Below are 22,246 nucleotides of genomic sequence, written 5' to 3'. Positions count from 1 at the left end.
GGAAATTATCCGGAGGGGGCTGTATGTGAGAATTCAAATGTCCGAGTCAGTTGCTTCGGGCCTTTTCCTGTCTGAAAATGGCTGGTGTGAAATATTTGATTATGTTCAATCTACTTGAATGAAGAACCGTGGCGTTTACAAACCTCTAAGGGCATATAGTAACTTTTATTTATATAATCACATCACAAGCACACATAGTATGTACAGTCTGTACAGTGAGGTGACAGCTTCACTGTCCTCAGTTATTTACTTGCTATAAATGAAGTCAAACTTCTTCAGCCCTCCTGCTTTGGGGAGAAAAAAGCATTTAAGGGTGTTCTCCTCCGTGAGCGAACCTGAGGATTCTTCTCCTCCTTGATGTAACCTTTGAAAACAAGGAGAAAAGTCTTTAAATTTCCGCCTGACCGGACGTGCATGTGTGCAAAGTTATCAAGTATGTTAAAGGCCTCAATAAGACATGACAAGACAGAAATGGTAAACATCCATTTGTTGCTCTGGCCCTATTTATCACAGTCTACCAGATAATGCATTGATTTCCTTGTATTCTAAAGCCCCAGGGTGTGAGAGAGCATGTAGATTAAAATGCTCCTTTAATGCTCCACTACCATACCGTACTGTACTGGGTTGTTAAATTACCTCTTTCAATGCATGTTTGTGTGGATGGGAATCCAACTTCCCAGAAGTTTTCAGGAGTAGAAGGAGGAATGTAAAGAAAGCGGTGCCTCGAGCAGGCGGACAACTTCTTCTGCTTTTCCTCCTCTGGGAGATAAGCATAATACTGGAAGAAAAATAAGCATACTTAAAAAAAGAAAAAAGGATCAATATTAAAACATGTTTTACTTTATTATCAAAATACTTACAATTTCACATTCCTTGCAGGTAGTGCCCTTCAGTTTTCTTCTCTCATCTTTCTTGCGAACTACAGCCACATGTGCAAATGTTGGTTGTCTGAGCCAGAGAGAAAATTCAGGCTGTGAGAAACTGACAAACTTCAGGTCCAGTCTGTTCTTTCTTCCTTTATCTGTTCACCATCAAATATGACAAAGCATGAAATATAGAAATACAAGTGGACGTCTGACCGGCTCACCGTGATTTGCTTTGACCTGGAGAGTTTTCAGGAGCATCTCGTTCTGTTTCAGGAAACAAACAAGCTAAGTTCAAGAGCTGACCTCTTCTGATTAATTACAGGATGACTAACAAAGTTCCTATTAGTATGAAACCTACCATCGTCCTTTTCTTCTTCTTCTTCATCATCATCCCCACCACCACAGTGCTGGCTTTGGCCTAAGTGTGAACAGCTGTAAGACTTGTATTCCCCATTGGCCGAAGTGTCAAACATCATGTCCAAACTGTCATTCGCCTTTTCGCCAAGTCCTGGAGACGAAGAAGAATGAAACTGTTACTTAGGATTTAATCACAGCACATTCAAGATGGTTTATAACAACGTTTTCATTTTCTGCACTGACAGAATCAACTTGTGCTCATGATCTCGAGTTATTACATCCTCCAAGGAACGTTATGTTTTAACCCCTTTCAGTATGTTGTGTGTCGGCTTGATTTTAAGCAAGATTAAATAAAAACAACAGAATGGATTTCCACAACACTTGGTGAAAGGATGGGACAAGGGCCAAGGAAGTTTCAAATAAATTATGGTGTAGATCCAAGAATAACCTAAAAGGATGTTTTTCAACATTTCTCAGAGAATAATTCATAGATCTAGATGTTTAGGGGACTGACATTCATGAGTGTGTGTAATCTGGTGCAGATCCCTTGAATTTAAATGTGGTTTCATGTGGGGCCTGTTGGTGTTTGGTGGAGGTTCTAAAAATTTTGGGTTGGTGTTTTTACCTGTAACACTGTCCTCTCTATCCCGGTCATTCTCTCCACGACACTGGAGTAAACTGTGACTAACCCAAGTGCAGTCGGTGTCCTCGAGTTCTCCATGACACTGTTCCTCTGTTTGCTAAAAGACAAACAAAACCTGTGTGAGGTTTCATATATCCAGTAAATCCAGATGCGGTTTTTCAAGCTTTCATTCACGTTAACTTTTAAAGGTTAAGACTTGTGCTGATCACAGAAAACCTTCATAAACAACCAGGAGCAGCAGCCGCTGGGTGACACCTGACAACTAGCAGGATATTTGCCTTACAATACGACAGAATGACCGAAGACCAAGTTTTTAAACAACACAAACAATGTGAGGTCATGTGACAGTACCTCGTCTCCTCTCCGCTCGCTGTCGTACATGGACAGGGCGAGCGCAGGGTCGATGCTCCACATGGGCTCCACCTTGTATTTCCTTTCAGCTGCGGTAGCACAAGTCACCACAGTCATGTTAAATTCAACTGAATGGATACTCAGAACAATCAGAGACAAGATTCAAAAGATTTCCACTGCGAAGGACAGGAACTCGCCATTCTCTGCTTCATGTTGGTCACGTGATGCGTTTCTTTTCCTCCCAACACCGTCCCCCGATCCTTTACACCTCCCGTCTGGTTTCTTGAAAGCAGGACTTGCAGAAAAAACATTGGGCTCCTTTTGTCCTGGATGAACCTGTTGAGCAGATAAAATAGAACCTATATAAACATGTAGGTAACAGGATATAGAAGCCAAGGAACTACATTTGGTTCCTGTACAACACCTGTCTCTCTTTATCCTTGCTGTCCGGTGGCTGCTTCATGAGACTTTGATTCGGTGTGGAGGTGCGCTTGATCACTTCGGGTTCTATGTGTTTGCCTTCCTTCTGTGTGTCCACCCGCTCCTGGGTCCCGTGTTTGTTGTCCTCTTTCCTCTGAATTTCCTCCTTCTTCCTTTTAGCTTTGTGAATGGAGCTGTCCACTGAAAACCTCTCGACTCGGGGGAGGAGAGACAGGGACCTTTCCGAAGTGGAGCCTGGACTGTGGATCAGTGTGGAGGAGGAGCCACAAGGCCTTTAGACACGAGAACCAACATGGCTGTTAATGGTGTGTTTGTTTTTTTTGGTGTTTTTTTTAATTCATATTTTGCTGATAATACTTACATACTTTTGAATTGTACTTTTTTTAAATCAAGCTTTTACTTGTAACTTTCACCTTGCTGTACTAGTATTTTGAATGAGTAAAGGATCTGAATATTTCTTTCACCAGCAGTACTTACTTTAAAGAAACGTTGTTTTTCCAGGGAGGGTTCAAGCTTCTCGGCTGCGCTGGAGGCACTTCACTTTTCTGAGGAGAGGAAAAATAACCAAATGAGTTCCACTGTCCAGGTTAAGATTTAATTATTGTTTCAAAAAGATAAATAATGATTAAGCTGCAGCAGTATGAGCCCTACCTACCATGTGATGCTTGACAAGAAGTTCGAAGCCGCATGTTTCTGCGACCACCTCGTCTCTACCAGGATTTACATCGTCTGAAAGGACACAGGGACGTGTTCAAACTACAGTAACAACACCACAGGACCAGGTGTCAAGCTCCTGAGTCCAAATCAATGACAGCAGTTGTATTAAATTAAATTATGGCAGTATATATTTCACTATTAAATTCACTCATTAGTCTCCGCTCTCTGAGTAAAGAGGTGGCTCTACCTAACACCAGGATGTAATCAGATCAGACATGACGGCCTTTTCTGTGTGAATTAAGCTGATAGGACGTTTGTACCGATGAGTGTTGCATGGTGCTGCAAAGCGATTGTCAGAAATGTGACCACAAGACGAAAGAGCAAACCAGGTCGTCAAGAAGTTCAAGGAAGGAAATTCTGCATGACGTCAGTTTCCTGTTTCTGTTCTCTTAGAAACTACGAGTCCAGTCCTTCCTGTTAGTTCTAAAAACGACGATGATACGAGAGAGCACAGAGGATGAACTCGTACTTGAGATCTGGGAGGAGTCCAGGTCACATGTGTTGGGCACAAGCACTTCTGCTCTTCCAGGATTCTTTTCGGCATCAACAGGCTTCTTATTCATCTCTAAAACAACAAGAACAAAACGAGATTGAAGACATGACGCCGTGGGGCGGCGGATTCGGAAAACAGACGAGGGAGTTACATGTTGAAATGTACGTTGAAGCAGACTGACCACTGAAGAGCGAGTTGTTAATCTGCGTTAGAGGCCGTTCTGTGTATTGAAGGCGCCGGCTTTTGTCCATATTTTTACGTTTCTTCAGTCTGTTCGCCACGGGCAGCGAGCTCGCCATTACTGGTGAGTCGGGGATGATGCCTTCCTCCTGTTCTGGGGTTGAGGCCCGGCGGAGCTCTGAGCTGATGAAGCAACACAGACACAGCAACAACTCACTGAGACCTTAGACTCACTGTGCAGAACAACAGGTCAAAAATGACTTGAATAATAAACCAGTGCTCCTGTAGAAATGTACAGAGGAAAACATGAGCAGAAATGAAACAACTGCAGGATTTGTAGCTGTCCTGCAGAATATAAAACATTTTATCTCATTTATTTGAGCATATTTACAATGTCAAAGCCAAATTTTTGTAGTAAAAATCTTACCAAGACATCTTTAAGTTCTGCACTTCAGCTTGTAGTTTTCTGTTTTCATCCTTCAGGCCGTTTCTTTCATTCTCTGTGGAACACATTTCCCAGCAGGTGTCAGCGTATTCGACTTATCTATATTTTGTCTAGAGGCACTAGAGGAAAAATAGAAATCAGGCGATCTCCAAAGTGATCAGGAGTCATTGTGCAGCCAACATGGAGGCTGACAGTTTGGGCCAATCCATCCTGCAGATGTTGAGATATCTTGGAGGAAAAGTCATAATGTTAGTGCTGGTGGCTCAACAGTAAACGACTGCTTTATCTCTTTTGTGGCTAATGTTGTTTTTTAGTCAACTGCCTTGTCTGATTTTTTACTTTTTGGTTTTACCTCTTCTTCTTAAGCACTTTGTGACATTGTTAGGAAAAGTGCAGAATAAATAAAGTTTTATTATTATTGCTACAACAGACACAATGTTAATCTCTCAGTTAGTCACTGCTCCATGTGACAGTAGAATAAGAACAATAACAATACGTTGACTCACTCAGTTCAGCGACGAGACGCAGATTCTGTTCCTGGACGTTTTTCAGGTTCTCCTCTAAAATGGCACATCGATCACATTCTCCTGCTCGGAGCCTGGAAACAGTGAACAGAGTCGCTCACTCTGTTCCATGGTTTCATATGGTTTGAACTTAACCTGTACTGAGGGTGGTTACCTCTCCTCCAAGAGGCTGATGGCATCCTGCAGGCTTGTGTTCTGCTCCTTCAGCTGCTGGTTGCGACTGTAAAACACCTCAAGCCTCTGAGCATCTCTGCAGAAATCAAACGAAATCAAACGAAATCAAACAAATGATTAATCGATCAACAAAATCTATTTCAGTCAGTGTTTAATTGTTACACATTTGAAGTACAAAATAGTAAATGTCTCTAGCTCCTCACATTTCAGGATTCTATGCTGTTATACATGACTTGTTGGACAAAACAACAACTACGAGCAATTCTTTCCAACAATCTATGGAGAAAATAATGGAGACAGGACTAAATTTGAATATTCATGAATATAAAATCCTGTCTTTTGTAGTGATTGAGGCTAATAAAGACCCACTCTGTTTAACCTGTTTTCTTTTTACCCTATTTCTTTAACGTTTTAATTTAACTGTAAACACAAACTTGTTTCTATTTTAGTTATTTACATAACACATTTTATGGACATATCTTTTCATGCTTGTATGTGTGTAGATACTCTGTAATAAACTAGACATAAATATGTCATGAACGTAGGTTAAAAATACTTGTGTTATTATCTTCACCATGATTCTCTCAGAGTGACACAGTGTACTTACAAACAGCGCTCCTTCTTCAACTTGACCACTTTTTCCCCCAGTTCTGAAAAATAAAAAGCAACAAATGCACCAAACCTGTAAGTGAATTTTATTTGAGCATCTGATAATAATCGACAGGAGCCAGGAAAGAAAATTCACATATGTGTGCAGCACATCATGGGGTCCGTCACCTTGAAGTGCCTCCTGGTGACACTCTCCAAGCTGCTTCCACAAGTCCTCAAAGAGTTCAGCTGCTCTGTTTGTCCCACTGCTCGGCCCTGGGCTGCTCATCCTCACAACTGGAGAGTATTTCTTAAATGAAGGAAGAACAAAGAACGACACTGAAGAAACAAATATTTGAAGTCTCCTGAAGTCACTGCTGGGCCAACACTAGCAGATAATCAGGAAGATATCTGGACCGATTTAGCTCCTCCTAACAAACATGTTTGATATTTACAATTTGAAGTGGGAGACAATCTGACCCAGTGGTGTAGTATTAAAGGAATGGTGAATGGGTGATATACTACTAAATTGTTATTATGGGATTTTACACCGACGACGATTGCTGTTGTACGTCATAATTCTGCAACGATGATGTGTGTACTGACCCAGAGAAAATGTAGTTTCATAAAGCGTTATTCTTTTGCCGATTGAGTCAACTACATAAAAATCCCTATACAGTGAGCAGGGGTTAGTGAAGGAGTGGGTGATTTCAGACATAGCCATCGTGGGTTTAAACGCCAAGTGAGTGGTCCTCTGTCTCAAATAGATTGTCCAGTGGGTGCGTTCTCATGATTGTAAATCTGATACATCTGTAATCTCCCATGTTTTTAACATGAGTTGAAATTTAAAAATCCTCTTGTGTGCAGCAGGCATAACGTGACAGACAGATTATTCATCCAATCACCTGCCGAGTAGATTACTAAGTGTCTGCCCATTCCCAGTTTCTAAATAAGCCTGATCTGCTGCATCACATGACTCTTTACTTAATAAATGACTTCATCTCTCTAGTCCTGGTGGTTTTCTGGGTGCCAGCCCCCAACAGCTGGGGCCCCAAGAACGGATCTTTAAGCGTGTGGCCCCTCAGGAGGGGACTCCCACCCAAACAGTAGCTTCTATTCCACAGAACACAGGACAGGTTTTATCCACACCGTTAAAATAAGGGGAAAATACAATGAGAAAACTGTGGCCATGTTTTCAAACGACTTCCTGTGTGTTTCAAACATAATGGTTCGTTTTCTCGTCCTTATCGTCATTTTCTTGGGAGCTACGAGAATGAATGACAAGTGACAATGACACAAACACCATTCATTGTGTTTGTCGGTGTTAAACTTTACATGAATGGCGCTTCTGCTCCTTCTTGCTGCTAATTCAACCATTTCATCGGGATGTAAACAAACAGGAGCTTTTGAACGAAGGTAGAATTAAATGACACTTACACATTGACGACGTCCTCAGTAAAAACGACTTAAACTCGTAGTTTAATCAGCTTTAAAACAAACCCGCTGACATGTTGTTAATATGAACTCAGCTCTTCTTCTTCTTCTTGTTATATCTGCTGCAGGATCAAAAACTGGCGCGCCCCGCTGCATGCTGGGAAAACTCCCTCTTCTTCTGTTGTGAGTGCGCTTCTACCACTTCCTGTCTTTAGCCCCGCCCATTCTATGTACGTCAAGTGTGCTGCGTTCAGGACAAGTGGGAACTTGCGATGCTGTTTATTTTCCACTTTTTTGATTTTCATTTTTTTCTATTGGATATATTCCTTTTTATTTCCTGTCAATGGTTTAACTGGATGCATGTGATTGCACGTGTTTTGTTTATTTCGGATGCATGTTGATTACTAACTCTAAATAATATTTTTAGTAATCAATGTTGTCACGTATGAAACTAAATGCTAAATGTGGAATTGTATATTATATTATATTTAGCATTCATGATTATTGGCATCTGTATGAGTCTCTCTAGGAAAAAAATATTTATTTATTATTTATAATTATATATCTTCTAACATGTTTTATAACACATCCATGAACTGTACAGGGAGAAAAATATAACTGGATTTATTATCAAGTTTAACCATTGTGCAGTGTATTAAATGTCAGGAAATAAGTGCAATAAACTAAGTTAAAAAAAATAAAAATCCCACCAGAAAATACCATTTTGTTTGTTTGTTTATTTATTGTTAACTTTTCCTGCACAGGTTCTTGACGCTTCATATCTGGTACTGTTGGGTGCCAAAAGAAAATACCCAATAACACAAAAAATGGAAAACACATCTTATTCTTATATTTGTTTTTATTTTTGGTCTTTCTTTAGAATACAAAACACGAACCAAAATCACAAAAGTAACATTTACAAAACAGATCGTTAAACTGAGGTGACTGAGGCAACATAGAAAAGCATGTCTGAAACAGTGATGTTGGTGGGTCAGCCTGGAACCTTGAGGTAAGCAATGTCAAAAAGGTCAAATATCTTAACTGTTTTTAATAATTAGTGCCTTTACTCAGTAGTGCTAATCACAAATTTTATGTTTGACCATTACTATTATCATTATAATTTCCTAACATGTCCACATTTAGCAGCGATTAAAAGATGTAGTGCTTCAGACCTAAGAACTAAATGACATGTAGGTTGAATATTCATGTTGAGCTGTATGGCACTATTTTAATGGGTTATATTTTAGTCGTCTAACACACACACACACACACACACACACACACACACACACACACACACACACACACACACACACACACACACACACACACACACACACACACACACACACACACACACACACACACACACACACACACACACACCTCTGTTCCTACTCATTCAATGGTTGCAAATGATTAAAAAAAAAAAAAATCCTCTGCTTGCACCCAAACCCAGAATACTTGTTGCTAAAATAAGTGAATACTTTAAGTCACCCAAAGCGTTTCAAGCAGGGATCAAAAGCTGCTCCAGACTTTTGCAAAAGTTAACGCAGTTTGTCCTAAAACGTGTAACAGGGCAGAAAAAATAAAACATGCGTAAAGCGACTAATTATTGGAATGGCCATCAGTCGAAGGCACAAACTCAAAGTCCCATCTTTCTCCTAAAATACCAAAAAAAAAAAGGTAACACATAACAATGCATAACGCTGCATCGCTGAAAGAAACAATAAAAACTAGCGTCACTCACCAAAACACAAAGCAGTGAAAATAGCACAGTTTAGTCTGCACTGGAGTGCGCAGGTATGTTTTTGCATGAACAAACATTTCTCGTCTTTTCTTATTTCACATATAAGACATGGTCACTGGTGATTCAGCATCGGAGATTATTACTTTTCTTTTTAGTTCCTTTGGATGTGTGCCTTTTTGTTGATTTTGCATCTGTCACTGCAGGTAGATTGAGCTAGCATTACTTCATATAGCTATATGTACACATGCATTCAACATCATAGGTGTACCCCAAATAAAAAAAAAAACCTCCCTTTTCACCACTTAAAAGAGTTGAAGCTATAAAAACCTGCATGACAGTCCACAAAAAAGTTTGCATGGGGGCTGTTTGATGTGAGATATGCAGCAGGTCGTAGAGGTGCTGGCGCTGGGGTGTGGCGTGGGATGCAGTCGTATTCCGTAAAGGGGAAGAGGGGAAGAGGATAATGGGGACAGGGCCGATTCTTCACCACCTCCTTGTCTGAATGGCGCCCTCTCTGTATGTAGTTGGGTTTTAAGATTCACATTATGCTGGAAGAGGAGTAACTGGTTGCAAACTCTGGCAGAGCAGGTCTTCACCGAGAGCAAAAAACACTGGAGTAGAGTGTGAATGCATATCTACCATCTCCTGACCTGCAGAGAGAACAACACGCACTAATTTGATGGTGAAATCCACGCGTGACTTTGGTGATATGTTTCGGATGAGCACATCATACTCACGCTTCCCTCTCTTCACCACTGCGGCGGCACGTAGCTGTAGCTGGGTGTGCCGGGAGTCCGATATGTGGGCATCTGGTGGGGGGCAACAGATGCTGGTGATGGAGTTGTCAACAAAGTCCCTGGAGGGCAGAGTGAGAGCAGTGGATTTCTTTAAACAATATTTGTCATAAATCATGAGATAAAAGGATATTAGAGAAGGGAAAGAAGAAATCTTTTCCACCTCATTAAGTTCTCTTCAACCACAGCTCTGTATCTTCCTGTTTTGATATCCATTGATCTCTTATTCACACTAGATCATTTTCAGCCTGATTTTTGAGTTGCCAACATATTTTGGAACTCGGAGACAAAAGCCCAAAGTCTGAGCCAAATCGGTGTTCAGTCAGCCGTCGCCAAACACTATATGTGAATTCTTCAAAGGGCTCGCCGACACGTTACCTTCTCCAAATACATTTCAAGCAGAGAAAACATCTAGAGAATCAGTGGAGGACGCAGAGGTGGTGGAGAAGGTACAAGAAGTGAAGTACTAGAAGTACTATAAATACATACTTAGTCGGCTAAGAGCATGAGCCACGCAAAGTAAAAAGCGTATGAGTGAAATTATCAAATACAAAGTTATTTTTCCTGAGTTATGAAAAAGTTATTATATTGTTAATGGCAAAATTGAGAGTAATTACAAAGATATATGCAATTTCCATACAACTGTGATGTGACGCCCACTGAAACATTTCACCTCTCCTCCATGATGAGGAATGCGAGACTCCCAATCTCCTAACAGCATGACGTGTTGTGTGAACTTGCCATCACTTTCAGACAAATTACACTTAAAGCACATGTTTTCACAATCTTTCTCCAGTTTGTTTGGATTTGACCTGTACTTGTATTTGAACTCTTCTTTAACTCTCCTTAAATCCACAATAATGTAACATATCAAATAACTCGAATGATTCAAGTGACTTGATTTAAGACGTATAAAAATCCTGTGGCTCACCAGCGGACATGGCCATGGTGGTGCCTGCTACCATCCCCATGGCGACGCCGTTTTGGCGGTGATGAGGCATGGTCGGGGCATACATGGCCGCAGGCATCCCGTTCGGCTGGACCACCGTCGTGTGATGGATCACATGAGGCGGTGCGGCGTACAGCGGCTGTGTGTAGTACGTGCCCTGCTGTTGTGACGGTATTAACTGGATAGGAGGAGAACAGAGCAGCATGTTACAGCTGAAAACACAGAGGTGAACCAGGAAAACCAGTGTCCGTCAACATGACAACAAACTGAAGGCGTACTGACCTGTGCATATGGGTTCTGTTGCGGGTAGGTGCTCCTGACAGGGTAGACAGCAGCAGGGTAGGGGTTGGGTGAGGAGGAGTATGGTGGGACTGTCCCTGAGTTGGGAGAGCAGGACATTTTGAAAGGAGTGCCCGGAGCGTAACCTGGAGAGCGAGGGAGACACCTCACATTAGTGCTGCAGGTTTTAAATGTGCTGTCTCTTAAATCTAGTCTCTGGTTGTGGTTGAAGAGCAGCTGGAATTATTCGATTTTTTTTTAAATGTAGTAGTCTGTGTCATCTTCCTCTGATGTGATATGATCATAATGTGGTTCGAATTAATATTTTGTCTATAAAAAGGAGAGTCATGTGACAGCTTAGATCACTTTGGGTTGTAATCTAAGGATTAAAACTTCTATTTGTCAGTAAACATAAGCAGTGAACTTCAGATGTTCTCCTGAAAAGACCTGGAGGGGCTGAATGACATTCCCCAGAATTTCTCCTGCCAGACCCCTCCCCCTAAAAGTCTGGATAATATTTGAGGTGTGCCCATGTGAGAAAACAGCAGGAGATCATCCAGAGGATTACTGTCGGTCTGCACTGCTGCAGAATGAATGCTGAAATTGTATCCACTGCTAGTTGCCGTCTTACCCATTGCCATTTTTTACCTCGGCCAAGGAGGTTTTGTTTTTCTGTTTCTTGGTCGGTTTGTCAACAGGATCATGTAAAAACTACTGAGCAGATTTTCAACTTCCCGCGAAATAATTCATGGATCTTGATGAAAAAAAAAAGATCAGACTGATATGTGCGCGGCTTGATTGAATTCAAGGAGACTATTTGACCAAATACAATTTCATTTGTATTATATACATTCACAAATCACATTTTGCCTCATAGGACTTAACAATGTGTACAAGGTGAGACATCTTCTTAACCCTTGACTAGTGTGGAAACACTATTCTCTACTCTTCTATGGTACTCTTACAGTATATTAAGATAAAATCGTTGGAAAAAACATGTTGAATGTGATCAATTTAATGAAGCGCAACAGTGTAAGTATGTGCAAAGCATTAATCGCCACTATCTTAATAAAAAACTCTTCTTACCACTGGGGAAGGCTGCGTTTGCTCCTGCGTAGATGTTTGGATTGTACGCTGGAGCAGCTGCGTAGCCAACAGGGAATCCAGCTGCCATGAACAAAGAGAAAGACAGAGAGAGACAAAAGGAATTTTATGTTTGTTGCCTTTAGGATATTTTCCTGGAGTTTAGATATTTTAGTCTTTAAATGATTACCTGGGTAGCCTAAACCTTTAGTATTGGCAAAGGGGACCCCTGTTGGGGAAGGGCTGTAAACAGGATTCATTATGGTCACGTTCTCACAGATGCTGCAGAGAGAAGCACAGTATTATTTTAAAACATGTTAAATTTAATGCAAGGCAGAGATAGAGAGACGACACTGAAACTCCGGAGAAATATGAAGATGTAGACAAGAAGGACGTCATCTTAAATAAGAAAACATTTCCACCTGATACCTTGTGACAAAGACATACAAGTAGTCAGATCTTATGATAAAGAAACTGTGACACTGGGCCCAGACGACACCGGTAAGGTACATTCCTATTTAGTAACAACATAATTTTATATTCTTGTGTATTTATTCATACGGCACAGTAACAGCAGCACTTCTGAACAAAAGCACTCTGACTAAAAACGCTAACAGGAGACTGCTGCTATGAGTGTAACACACCACCAGGTGTCACTGTATTTGCTTTGTTTGAAGCCCCACTGATGCATCATTGATTCAATGATCCATGAGGAAAACGTATAAATCCAACACTGATCCATGAGCGGTTCTCCACGTTTCCAAAAACAACTTTCACCCTCAGATATCAAGAAGGAAAAATGGTAGGAAAACATAATAAACACAGTCGGCTAGAATGATAAAAGACCTTTGACTTCACAAACAACAAATCAGTCAGTGTTGATCCTAATCAAACCTTCTGGGCGATTTAACTGCCGAGCTGTTTCTCCACATCGAATCAGATACAACAGTGTTTATGTATTTTGTAATTTGTGTTAATGGCTCTATCATCCACCGACCACCGAGACATCTGGAACAGAGCGTGCTGAGCTGCTGGTGTGATGAAGAACTGCTCCGTAAGCAGGATCCTGTGCATGGACATTTCTCTACTCAAAACTATCGCACCACAATTTACACACAATTTAAGACTGAGATAAATATTTATCTTACTTTTTGCACAGCTCAATCTGAAATGGTAACCCATCTTTTCTGGCAGTGTCAGCCTACTCTAACAATTCTGGAACCATGACAGAAAAATTGAGGAAAAAGCTTTTATCATTAATTCGTTGATCATCCTTGCCAAATTCTATACAGCCTACATAAATAAAAAGGGTTTTCAAGCCAAAGGCCCCTTTTTCTGTTTTCCATAATAGTATTTAAAAATGTATAAATCCTGTTACAACAAGAAGGCCATAAAACAGTAAATATATGGGCATGTAAAGTGTGAATTTTATGGATTCACAAAATGTGCCCTTTATTCATTTTTTTATTTTGTATTATTCATTTATTTATCTTTGCTAGCTTGCGGAGTATTGAGGGATGTTTTAATTCAGCGCAGGTTATTATGAAGAGAAAATAGACACAAAATTTTAAATGAAAATTAAGACTTATAATGTACAATTATTTGTGCGTAACCATAGATAAGTGTCTTCATATCTTACGTTTCACTTTTAGATCATGTAAAAAACACATTTGGGACAATTTTGAGTCTTTGTTCTCTCCATAACTGATTCCCCTCTTATCCACACCCTGTAAACAGAACGCTGGGAGGCATCTCTCTGCTGCTTATCAATGAAACGTTTTGAGTTGAGAGCCAACTCTCAGTTTGGCTTAAGTCTAAATCGTTGCCATGGAAATACAGGAAAAATAAATTATTTCAAGAAATCTAAAATAACACAGGGTACCACTCCACTACTGGATTAACAGTACAGAGATGTGGGGGGGTTTTTCGAGTTCCACAAAGTAAATTATTACAGATGGACGGACGGATGAATGGACATATATGCCCACATTATAAAAACAACTGAATTAATGTCTATTGGTCTTGAGCAGTGATCGACAAATGTGTTTTTCACTTTGGTCTTGATCACCAGCTCTGACTTAGCTGCCTTAGCTAACTGATTTGTACACCTAGCTTTTCCTCACTAGTCCTAGAGACTGTAGCATTAAGGTGCATCAGAGGTTCACTGTAGAGATATCAGATTTAATGGCTGCAGACAGTTTATTAATTAGCAGATCACTAGTCCAGGTGCTAAAGGATCCACAGCTCTTACACAGTCACTCTTTATATTTCAGTGATGAGACGGTTTAAAATTGACTGAGCACATGATCTAACTCTGTGGTGACGGGTCCAGTGAGGACTGGGCTTGTTTGGGATGACCTTGCCAGGTAACACTCACTTTGTGCGTTTATCTGTTCACACATATTCATAACTGCAATTACAACTATTTCGTGGAAGCTGGTCTTGTGTTTTGCATGGTATGCCTAATTTAACACAGTGCAAGAGCAAGGCGTGGCTCTGCCAGAGCACTCACTGCAGAGCAGAGTTTAAAATTTAAAAACCAGCTCTGTTCCATAAACATCTCACTGTTTTTAGCCGTTGTTGAATTTTTTAACATTCTGTAAACTGCAACTTATCAAAAAAGTTTCAGTTCAGTAAACACAGCTTCAGTCATTCACATTTACGTTTTGCATTACACAACTTTCTTTGCTCTGTTGCCAGAGGCAACTCTGACATCTGCTCCACATGATGCTCATTAGTAGAAAATAACTCGGGTAGAGGTTTGTCTCTGTGCTGCGACAAACATCATTACATCACTTTTCAGGGAAATATTAAAGATTGAATGAACCACTCACTGGGTAGTGAGTTGAAAGTGACGTGTTTCAGCTAAAGGGAGACATCTTCACATGGCAGAATATGAGCTCACATTAGGATAGAACCCGACAATTATTATCATTATTGATTGATTTTAACATCTGTTTTTTTTTTTTATAATTATTCATGTGTTTATTTATGATATATTGTAAGGTTTCATTGGGTGTCTATAAAGGCGCTGTTATATAAGATGTATCATTAATATTATTATTTATCATTATTGATTAATCTACATTCTAGTTTCTACATAATCCATAATTAATTTGGTCAGTAAGACATCAGGAAATAGTGGGAATGCCTGTTAAATTAAACTAGAGAGACTCATGTGATAAAGAAAAATCTGCATTCTATTATTATTTAGTTAGTTTAAAGGCTGTTTTTTGCTCTGAGTGAAGGTTGTGGTTTTGAGCTCTTCTTTATGAGCAGAGAATGACTAACATGCTAAACAGCTAAACATTTTTTAAATCTGAGGTTGATCAATGATGTGAAACCTCCTCACACGATGCATAAGCATTATATCGATATGTATTGGACTTTTGTTGTAATGCTACTGAAGAAAATTATATTGAGGCAGCTGACAACAAACTGAAGAAGCTCATGTTACTATTCATGTGCAATTTTATTATTCATGTGCAATGTTACTTTTTATGTAAAATATTACTATTTTCCCATCATATTTTGCTCAATATCATGTGCAATACTCCAAATTACTTTTATTATATTACTATAAACTGCCACTTTAGTTTAGTATTTTTTTCATTGTGTCATGGAACTGATTTTATTCTCATTTTCACTGGTTCTGCATTTACTCCTTATAAACATTATATTTTCATTTATAATTCACTTCCTACTTTTATTTCTATCGTCACTAATATTTTTTAGACTAAATACTTATATTGCAATATTCTCTGTAGGCTGTTGTATATTGTGATCCTGCAGCAAGCTGGCACAATACTTTTTGGGGGGTTAATACAGTGTTATCTTATTTGATCTAATTGTGATTATTATTATTGTTGTTACCTTAAAAGTGATGATACAATAATCCAAATATGTTGATCAACTAATCGACGAATCGGCTCGACCTGGCAGCTTTAGCTTTGATTAAAGCAGCGACGCACACATGCAGCTCAGTGAGCAGCGGTAACTCAGCAGATCTCCGGTGTCTGGTGTCAGGATGAGTCCCGACACAAAAAAACTGACAACAACAAAGAGAACACAACACAATAGCTGAGCACAGGCCGAAGTGGATGAGCCTCGGGACCCGCGCACACACGCACACACACACACACACAGGCTGCTGTTTACAGGTGACGTTATGTTCCTGCACGAATAAAGATGGCAACCTGTCAGTGGGAGAGCAGAGCAGCCGCGGCCGGGGCTTTGTTACCGCAAGCGGGCTCGGCTCTCAGACTGCGGCCGCCCCGAGGACACCCACCCACCGCATGTACATCGGACCCTGAGTCTACTGTGACACCTGTCCTACCGCGGAAAACACCGCCGGCCCGTCCGTCGTCCCCCAGGCCAGCGGCGGACAGACCGGGGGGGGGGGGGGGGGGCAGCCTGTCCGCAAGGCCGCAGAACAGAGCGCAGACACCGCCGTGTCCCGCAAACACCGCCGGCCCCCCTCCCCCCGACAACCGCAGGTGAACACGCACTATGCCCCGCACACAATGACCCTCGGTGAGTTACGGTACCTGTACGGGTCGCGGTCGAGTGTCCCTCTGTCCTCTGCCGTCAGATGAGACGTTGCTGCCGCTGCTCTGATCCAGATGCTTCGCTCAACTCTTTTGAGCACCGCGCGTCACTTCCGAGTGGCGTCACGTGGCCCCCGCATATATTTATTTTATTACATTTATATAAAAAAATACAAACTATAAAAACCAAGACACATTCCTACTTCCTTCATCAAATCATTCGGTCTCAGGTTGTGTGAAAAAAGAAAGAAAAGAAAAACCACAATACAAGTAATACTTTTTTAAATCCACCGATCAGGTGAATCCTTTTTTTATTCCCCAATATATGCTCAATCTGTAAGACAATTATGAAACAGAAAATATAAATGTTTTGTTGAGTATTTATTATTCAGTCTCCAGTGGCTGAATGAGGTTCCAGGTCCTTTGGGCTGTCAGTGCCGGTCCACTGCAACACAGTTACACTATAAAAATGCCACACTGTATTTTGTAACAGTTGCTACCTTAAAATATCTTAAAACCAATTAATAGACACAATGTTACATTACCAACTGTCACTGTAAAACAACTGTATCACTGATACACAGTCATTTGTAATAGTGCATCGCTGAAGCACTAAATGACTGAAACACTGTAACACTACCAAGTTTCACTATAACACAACTGTATCACTGCTACACTATAATATGGTAAGACCAGAGGGCTAATTCATCATACTGCTACATGGTAACACTACTATAATATACAACTGTGACACAAACATGGCTACACTGTAATTTGTTACAGTGTAGCCATGTTTGTGTAACACAACTGTATCAGTTAAACGGTTAAAAACACTGTGACACTGTCACTGTAACACAACTGTATCGCTGCTTCACTGTAATATGGTAAAACCAGAGTGCTAAATCATCACTGCTACAAGATAACACTGTAAAGGTGTAAGACTATAATATAACACTGTAACACCACAACCTGTATTGCTGCTACACTGCAACATTGTAACACTACAGTGTACCACTGCTACAAGATAACACTGTAAAGGTGTAAGACTATAATATAAAACTGTAACACTATATTTTGTAACACTGTTACACTACAACCTGTATTGCTGCTACACTGTCACCATGCTACACTGCTGTACTGTAACACGGTAACAGTATATAACTGCTAACTGTCACCATGCTACAGTGTACTTTGTAACACTTTAACACTGCTAACTGTCACCATGCTACAATGCTACAGTTGTAACCCTGTATCACTGCTAACTGTCACCATGCTACAATGCTATAGTTGCTACTCTGTGGCAGCTCTTCCGCAGTGCTGCCCTCTGGTCCTGACAGAAAATAAAATAAATTAGACTCGAGATGGGGGATTTCTCTTTATTTGGCAGCTTTTCTCCGATGGATTTGACACAACGTGAACAGCTGTTATATTTAATACTTCTTTTTGTGTTTAACTACCACGTTTCTTTGTCAGCACCACAGTGAGTTCAACTGTCCTTCCAGGACCTTGACGCATCGCCTCCATTCAGCCATTGGAGTCGGGGCAGCGGGGTCCGCGCTGTTGTGGTCTAGCTGCGATCTACGTGTGATTCCACAGCGAAATGTTGCCATGTAACCCACATTAGGAGCCATTCTGCGGTGTAAGCTCAAGCTATTCTGTCGGCTGGCGTCGTCGGTGCGGAGCAAGGCAGTAATGTCTGGAGCCGTCGGCGGAGGAGGAGGCTCCTCCTGTCTGGGCGCAGCGGCGGCGGCCAGTTGCAGCTCCGCCGGCTCTCCCTACGCTGCCGCAGCCGGGGGAGGCGCGGGGGTGGCCGGGAGGCTGCCGGCCCGGGTCCTGGAGCACATCTTCTCCTACCTGGAGATGAACGACCTGATGCGGTGCTCGCTGGTCTGTTGGCACTGGAACAACATCCTGGCGGACGAAAACAGCGAGGTGTGGCGCAGCCTCTGCAGCCGGGGTCTGAACGATGAAGCCCTGCGGTCTGACATCCTGTGCAACCTGCTCAGCTACAAGGGGAAAGTAGGTTCACCTGTGCACCACCTCTGTGTCTGGTTGAGAGAACAGTGATTACTTACGAACCCCAGCTCGTACATCTGCCTGTTTAGTGACACCTCCGTTCTGCAGAACACCTTCACGGGTCGTGGTGGATAATGGCCTGCACGCCATAGTATTGAACGCCCGGAGACCCTTGTGATTCACGTTCGGCCTCGTTGTAAATAATGCACTGAACAAATCTGTGTGTTTTCATCTCAGATTTTTTAAACGGGATTTTGTGCGAGGTTGTGTTTTGTCACAAAATGACTGTGGGGTAATAATTGACAGGTTAAACCAGATGATTGTTGTTGTTAGCAGCACATATTCATAACTGTGCACATCACATGCTAGAAAGTGATAGAATGTAAATTCATTTATAGAGCAATAACTGAATGGGAATATCTGAAGGAAAACGTTGTTTAGTTTTCATGGGACCATGTGAATCCCCCCTTAAGGACTCCTGGGGGTCCCCAGTCCTCAATTTGAGACCTGCTGATCTGATAATACTGGATCAGATTCTACACCTTTTAAAAAATGCAAAATCCAGCTCTGAGTGAAACCTCATACTTCTGCTGTTTCATGTGAGGATATTGATGACCTCAAACTGTAGCTACCACTCATATTCATCATTCATGTTTTCCAAATCTCTAGAAATCCCAATAATAAAGATAATCACTTTTTCACATATTCTTTTAGCCGATAAAGAACTGATCAATCTCCTGTCTTCTACAGCTCAAGTCGTATCAACATGCCCTGAGCTCCCACGACTGCTCGCGCAATGTTTACGTGAAGAAGAACGGCTTCACCCTGCACCGCAACCCCATTGCCCAGAGCACGGACGGTGCGCGGGGCAAGATCGGCTTTTTGGAAGGGCGACATGCCTGGGAGATCTGGTGGGAAGGCCCCCTTGGCACCGTCGCAGTAATCGGCATCGCCACGAAGCGGGCGTCGATGCAGTGCCAGGGCTACGTGGCTCTGCTGGGCAGTGACGACCAGAGCTGGGGCTGGAACCTGGTCGACAACAACCTGCTGCACAATGGGGAGGTTAACGGAAATTTCCCACAGTGTAACAATGCACCCAAATATCAGGTGGGTTCGGGAGCCATGTCTGCATGTTGTTTGCGATGTCGAAACATTTGCACTTATTGATCCAAATAGTGAGACATGTTTACTGTCTTTGTTTAATCCAACACGAACATATGTGATTATGTTTGTCCACAGATCGGGGAGAGAATCCGGGTGATCCTAGACATGGATGACAAGACGTTAGCCTTCGAGAGGGGATTTGAGTTTCTTGGAATAGCGTTTCGTGGACTTCCCAAAGCCTGCCTATTCCCCGCTGTCTCTGCAGTATACGGCAACACTGAAGTCACCATGGTGTACCTAGGAAAACCTCTGGATGGGTAGAAGCAGAACAACACGTGCCACACCGTTCAAACTAACAGGCCGCCAATGAGTGTAGGACTTTTTCCATCCACTGAGTGCCAGCCATGCTCCCTTGCACCATGTCAGACGGTGGTCCTGTTTCTTCCAAGCAACACAACTCAATTCATGTACAGAAAGAGAAGTACAGCTGGACATGAAGCCAGAGTCCGGTTTTGGACTAAAGAGACTACAGGAGAAAAGGGAGGTGTGGGAAAGCTCATAAACAAGTTTCTGGATCAATGTGGAAGCGTCCACTTTTACAGTTTAGCTGCTGGACTTTTTTATTTACTTGACAGGGGGAACATAGATGTTATGTCCGCTTGAATGAGGCCAAAACTATTCTAAACCGTGACAAATACTTTAAGATATCGTTTTATTGAGTGACACAGTAGTCCTTATAAATAGCTGAGATAAAGGAGACAGCGCATTGTGGATGGACACAGGTGAACTCTAGACTGGATTATAAAGGTTTTATGCCAAATTAATATGACCTATAATGTTGTGTTTTGACAAAGGCAACCCGAGGAGGTGGGGACCATCTGTCATGCACTTGCATGGACCCTGGAGTGTGGACCGAAACATTTGTCCTTTTTGAAAATCTCCTCCAGTCGTGTTGGAAAATATACCTGTATCATATTAATGTTTGTCCTTTTTTCAATGTGCTATTGTAGTATTACACACTATTTATTGGTTTTATGTATGGTACTATTGATACTGTATGTTATAAGGCCTGAAAATAAAGTCTACATGGTGCCACTCTGAGAATAAAGATAGTTGGATATGTTTTTTGGTTGCACAGAATATATGGTTGTACAGCACAGTCAGTAAAAGCCAGTTAGTCTGCATATCCACAGCTGTCCAGTCACACTACCTGTTTCCAGTTAATGCCACAAGCATCTTTAAACGTTTAAAGATACAGACTAAAGATCATCCACATGTTCCCTGACCCTGCAGCCACTTCACTGCAAGGCAAGGCTGGTAGTTTTATTCATAAAGCAAATTTCATACACTCAGAGGTAGATTCAAGGTGTTGCACAGGGACATTAAAAACAACGCAGTCATCATTTTACTAGTTGTTTAGAGTTATCGAGGCTAGAATCCAGTATCTGTCGCTGCCTGACCTGCTGCAGTATCATAAACACTTCAAAACTGTGTACAGTCAGGAAAAAGGCTCAAAATACACAAAAAGATATATAAAAGTACACACAAAAAAGCTAAATCACCTTGTCTGAAAAACAAAATATTATCAGCTTCACATTGGTGCTATTGGAGTTGTAATTAGTGTTCGGCCACACTGCTGATACATTAAATCAAGTTAAAACGTGATTTATAGAGGAGACTAATGAATGAGACATGTTACTGCACTCATCACAACATGTCTGGTTTATGTCCGCTGTATTAGAGGTCCTTCCAGGCAGCGGCTGCAGCAGCGTTCTTTTTGAAATGGTGACAAAAGCAAAGTGCACCACTTACAGACGCTCAGCCTCCATCAGCAGGAAAAACAACAGACACCACAGTAATGGACACTGAGCTCATGGATTATGATCTATTGAATATGTTCTAAGAGCTTAGGAGCCATATATCCAACTACTTGTCCCGTTCTCTGAGAATTTACCTGTGTATCCTAATGTAGCAGCATCTAAAGCTTCCTGTCATTCTGTGCTGGTCTAATCTCTGCATCTTGTTTTGACCACGCTGTGTTTCTGTAAGTCTGATCACGGGACTGACAGTACCCGTGTCCTTCAGATCACCATCAAACCTATTACAGCTGCCTCAGAGTGACCTTGTTCCCGCTTATCGACCCATCCCCTGTTCATGTGAAAAGACATAAGAAAGACAATTGGTGTGATAATGTAATAATTACTGAGTACTCGTGGGTCAGAAGACTCCTTTCTGAGGACTTCTAAAGCATGTAATATGTCCTATTTCCACAAGAGGACAGTGATTATCTTGTGTTTTGTGTTATGCCAACAGATATGAGTCTTACACCACAGAAGGGCCTGGTCATGTGCAGTGTGGTGTCAAGCAGGTTGTCTTTTAATCGATCTACGTGCATGTTTGGAAGGTATTAGATGGAAGACATTAACTATTTGTGTGTATCTGTTGTTGAGAAAAAAGGGGAAAAGCTGGGACATTGACAATTCTTCTTCATATTGGGGTGTTGTGGGGTGA

General features: G+C 41.5%; 3 protein-coding genes across 5 annotated transcripts in view; 1 reads left to right on the top strand and 2 right to left on the bottom strand.

Moving 5' to 3' along the window:
* Positions 1-7,512, bottom strand: part of rbbp8 (retinoblastoma binding protein 8) — a 36,170-nt gene extending 28,658 nt beyond the window's left edge. The window contains exons 1-19 of one of the 2 annotated variants that reach the window (XM_034572543.1): positions 7,217-7,512; positions 5,969-6,089; positions 5,799-5,841; positions 5,172-5,267; positions 5,000-5,091; positions 4,476-4,548; positions 4,050-4,231; positions 3,845-3,940; positions 3,314-3,387; positions 3,136-3,203; positions 2,642-2,930; positions 2,415-2,553; positions 2,218-2,306; positions 1,849-1,963; positions 1,225-1,374; positions 1,088-1,130; positions 861-948; positions 637-778; positions 243-364 (exon numbers count right to left, since the gene is read on the bottom strand). In XM_034572543.1, coding sequence (XP_034428434.1) covers positions 276-364; positions 637-778; positions 861-948; positions 1,088-1,130; positions 1,225-1,374; positions 1,849-1,963; positions 2,218-2,306; positions 2,415-2,553; positions 2,642-2,930; positions 3,136-3,203; positions 3,314-3,387; positions 3,845-3,940; positions 4,050-4,231; positions 4,476-4,548; positions 5,000-5,091; positions 5,172-5,267; positions 5,799-5,841; positions 5,969-6,068 — 1,968 coding nt within the window. In that variant the 5' untranslated portion in view covers positions 6,069-6,089; positions 7,217-7,512 and the 3' untranslated portion in view covers positions 243-275. The remainder of the gene's footprint in view (positions 1-242; positions 365-636; positions 779-860; positions 949-1,087; positions 1,131-1,224; positions 1,375-1,848; positions 1,964-2,217; positions 2,307-2,414; positions 2,554-2,641; positions 2,931-3,135; positions 3,204-3,313; positions 3,388-3,844; positions 3,941-4,049; positions 4,232-4,475; positions 4,549-4,999; positions 5,092-5,171; positions 5,268-5,798; positions 5,842-5,968; positions 6,090-7,216) is intronic. The other variant, XM_034572544.1, reaches the window with a different exon arrangement.
* Positions 7,513-8,709: 1,197 nt separating this feature from the next.
* Positions 8,710-16,754, bottom strand: fam168b (family with sequence similarity 168 member B). Of its 2 annotated transcripts, none has more exons than XM_034572657.1 (7): positions 16,616-16,754; positions 12,259-12,350; positions 12,072-12,152; positions 10,985-11,131; positions 10,689-10,884; positions 9,701-9,819; positions 8,710-9,613 (listed from the first exon to the last, which is right to left on the bottom strand). In XM_034572657.1, exons 2-7 carry the CDS (start codon positions 12,326-12,328, stop codon positions 9,507-9,509), a joined length of 720 nt encoding a protein of 239 aa, XP_034428548.1. In that variant the 5' UTR covers positions 12,329-12,350; positions 16,616-16,754; the 3' UTR covers positions 8,710-9,506. The 2 variants fall into 2 exon arrangements, with proteins under 2 accessions (XP_034428548.1, XP_034428550.1); XM_034572659.1 differs by having other exon boundaries at positions 10,689-10,886; positions 10,988-11,131.
* A 1,239-nt stretch (positions 16,755-17,993) lies between these two features.
* Positions 17,994-20,839, top strand: fbxo45 (F-box protein 45). The gene is made up of 3 exons (XM_034572607.1): positions 17,994-18,634; positions 19,382-19,738; positions 19,871-20,839. Exons 1-3 carry the CDS (start codon positions 18,308-18,310, stop codon positions 20,054-20,056), a joined length of 870 nt encoding a protein of 289 aa, XP_034428498.1. The 5' UTR covers positions 17,994-18,307; the 3' UTR covers positions 20,057-20,839.
* Positions 20,840-22,246: the final 1,407 nt, after the last annotated feature.

This window comes from Hippoglossus hippoglossus, chromosome 20, assembly GCF_009819705.1.
Source record: "Hippoglossus hippoglossus isolate fHipHip1 chromosome 20, fHipHip1.pri, whole genome shotgun sequence".
NCBI classification, from domain to species: domain Eukaryota; kingdom Metazoa; phylum Chordata; class Actinopteri; order Pleuronectiformes; family Pleuronectidae; genus Hippoglossus; species Hippoglossus hippoglossus.
The sequence above is the reverse complement of the archived record's forward strand: the minus strand, read 5'-3'. Positions and strand labels throughout refer to the sequence as shown.

What these genes read in the sequence shown, in the direction of transcription:
- fam168b (XM_034572657.1), bottom strand. Translation starts at nt 12,328, where the DNA reads ATGAATCCTGTTTACAGCCCTTCCCCAACAGGGGTCCCCTTTGCCAAT. An exon ending in TAAAGGTTTAGGCTACCCAG is followed by an intron (nt 12,153 to 12,258) that starts GTAATCATTTAA and finishes TGTTCATGGCAG; the next exon opens with CTGGATTCCCTGTTGGCTAC. An exon ending in CACCATGGCCATGTCCGCTG is followed by an intron (nt 9,820 to 10,688) that starts GTGAGCCACAGG and finishes TCTGCCCTCCAG; the next exon opens with GGACTTTGTTGACAACTCCA.
- fbxo45 (XM_034572607.1), top strand. Translation starts at nt 18,308, where the DNA reads ATGTCTGGAGCCGTCGGCGGAGGAGGAGGCTCCTCCTGTCTGGGCGCA. An exon ending in TGCTCAGCTACAAGGGGAAA is followed by an intron (nt 18,635 to 19,381) that starts GTAGGTTCACCT and finishes TGTCTTCTACAG; the next exon opens with CTCAAGTCGTATCAACATGC. An exon ending in ACAATGCACCCAAATATCAG is followed by an intron (nt 19,739 to 19,870) that starts GTGGGTTCGGGA and finishes GTTTGTCCACAG; the next exon opens with ATCGGGGAGAGAATCCGGGT.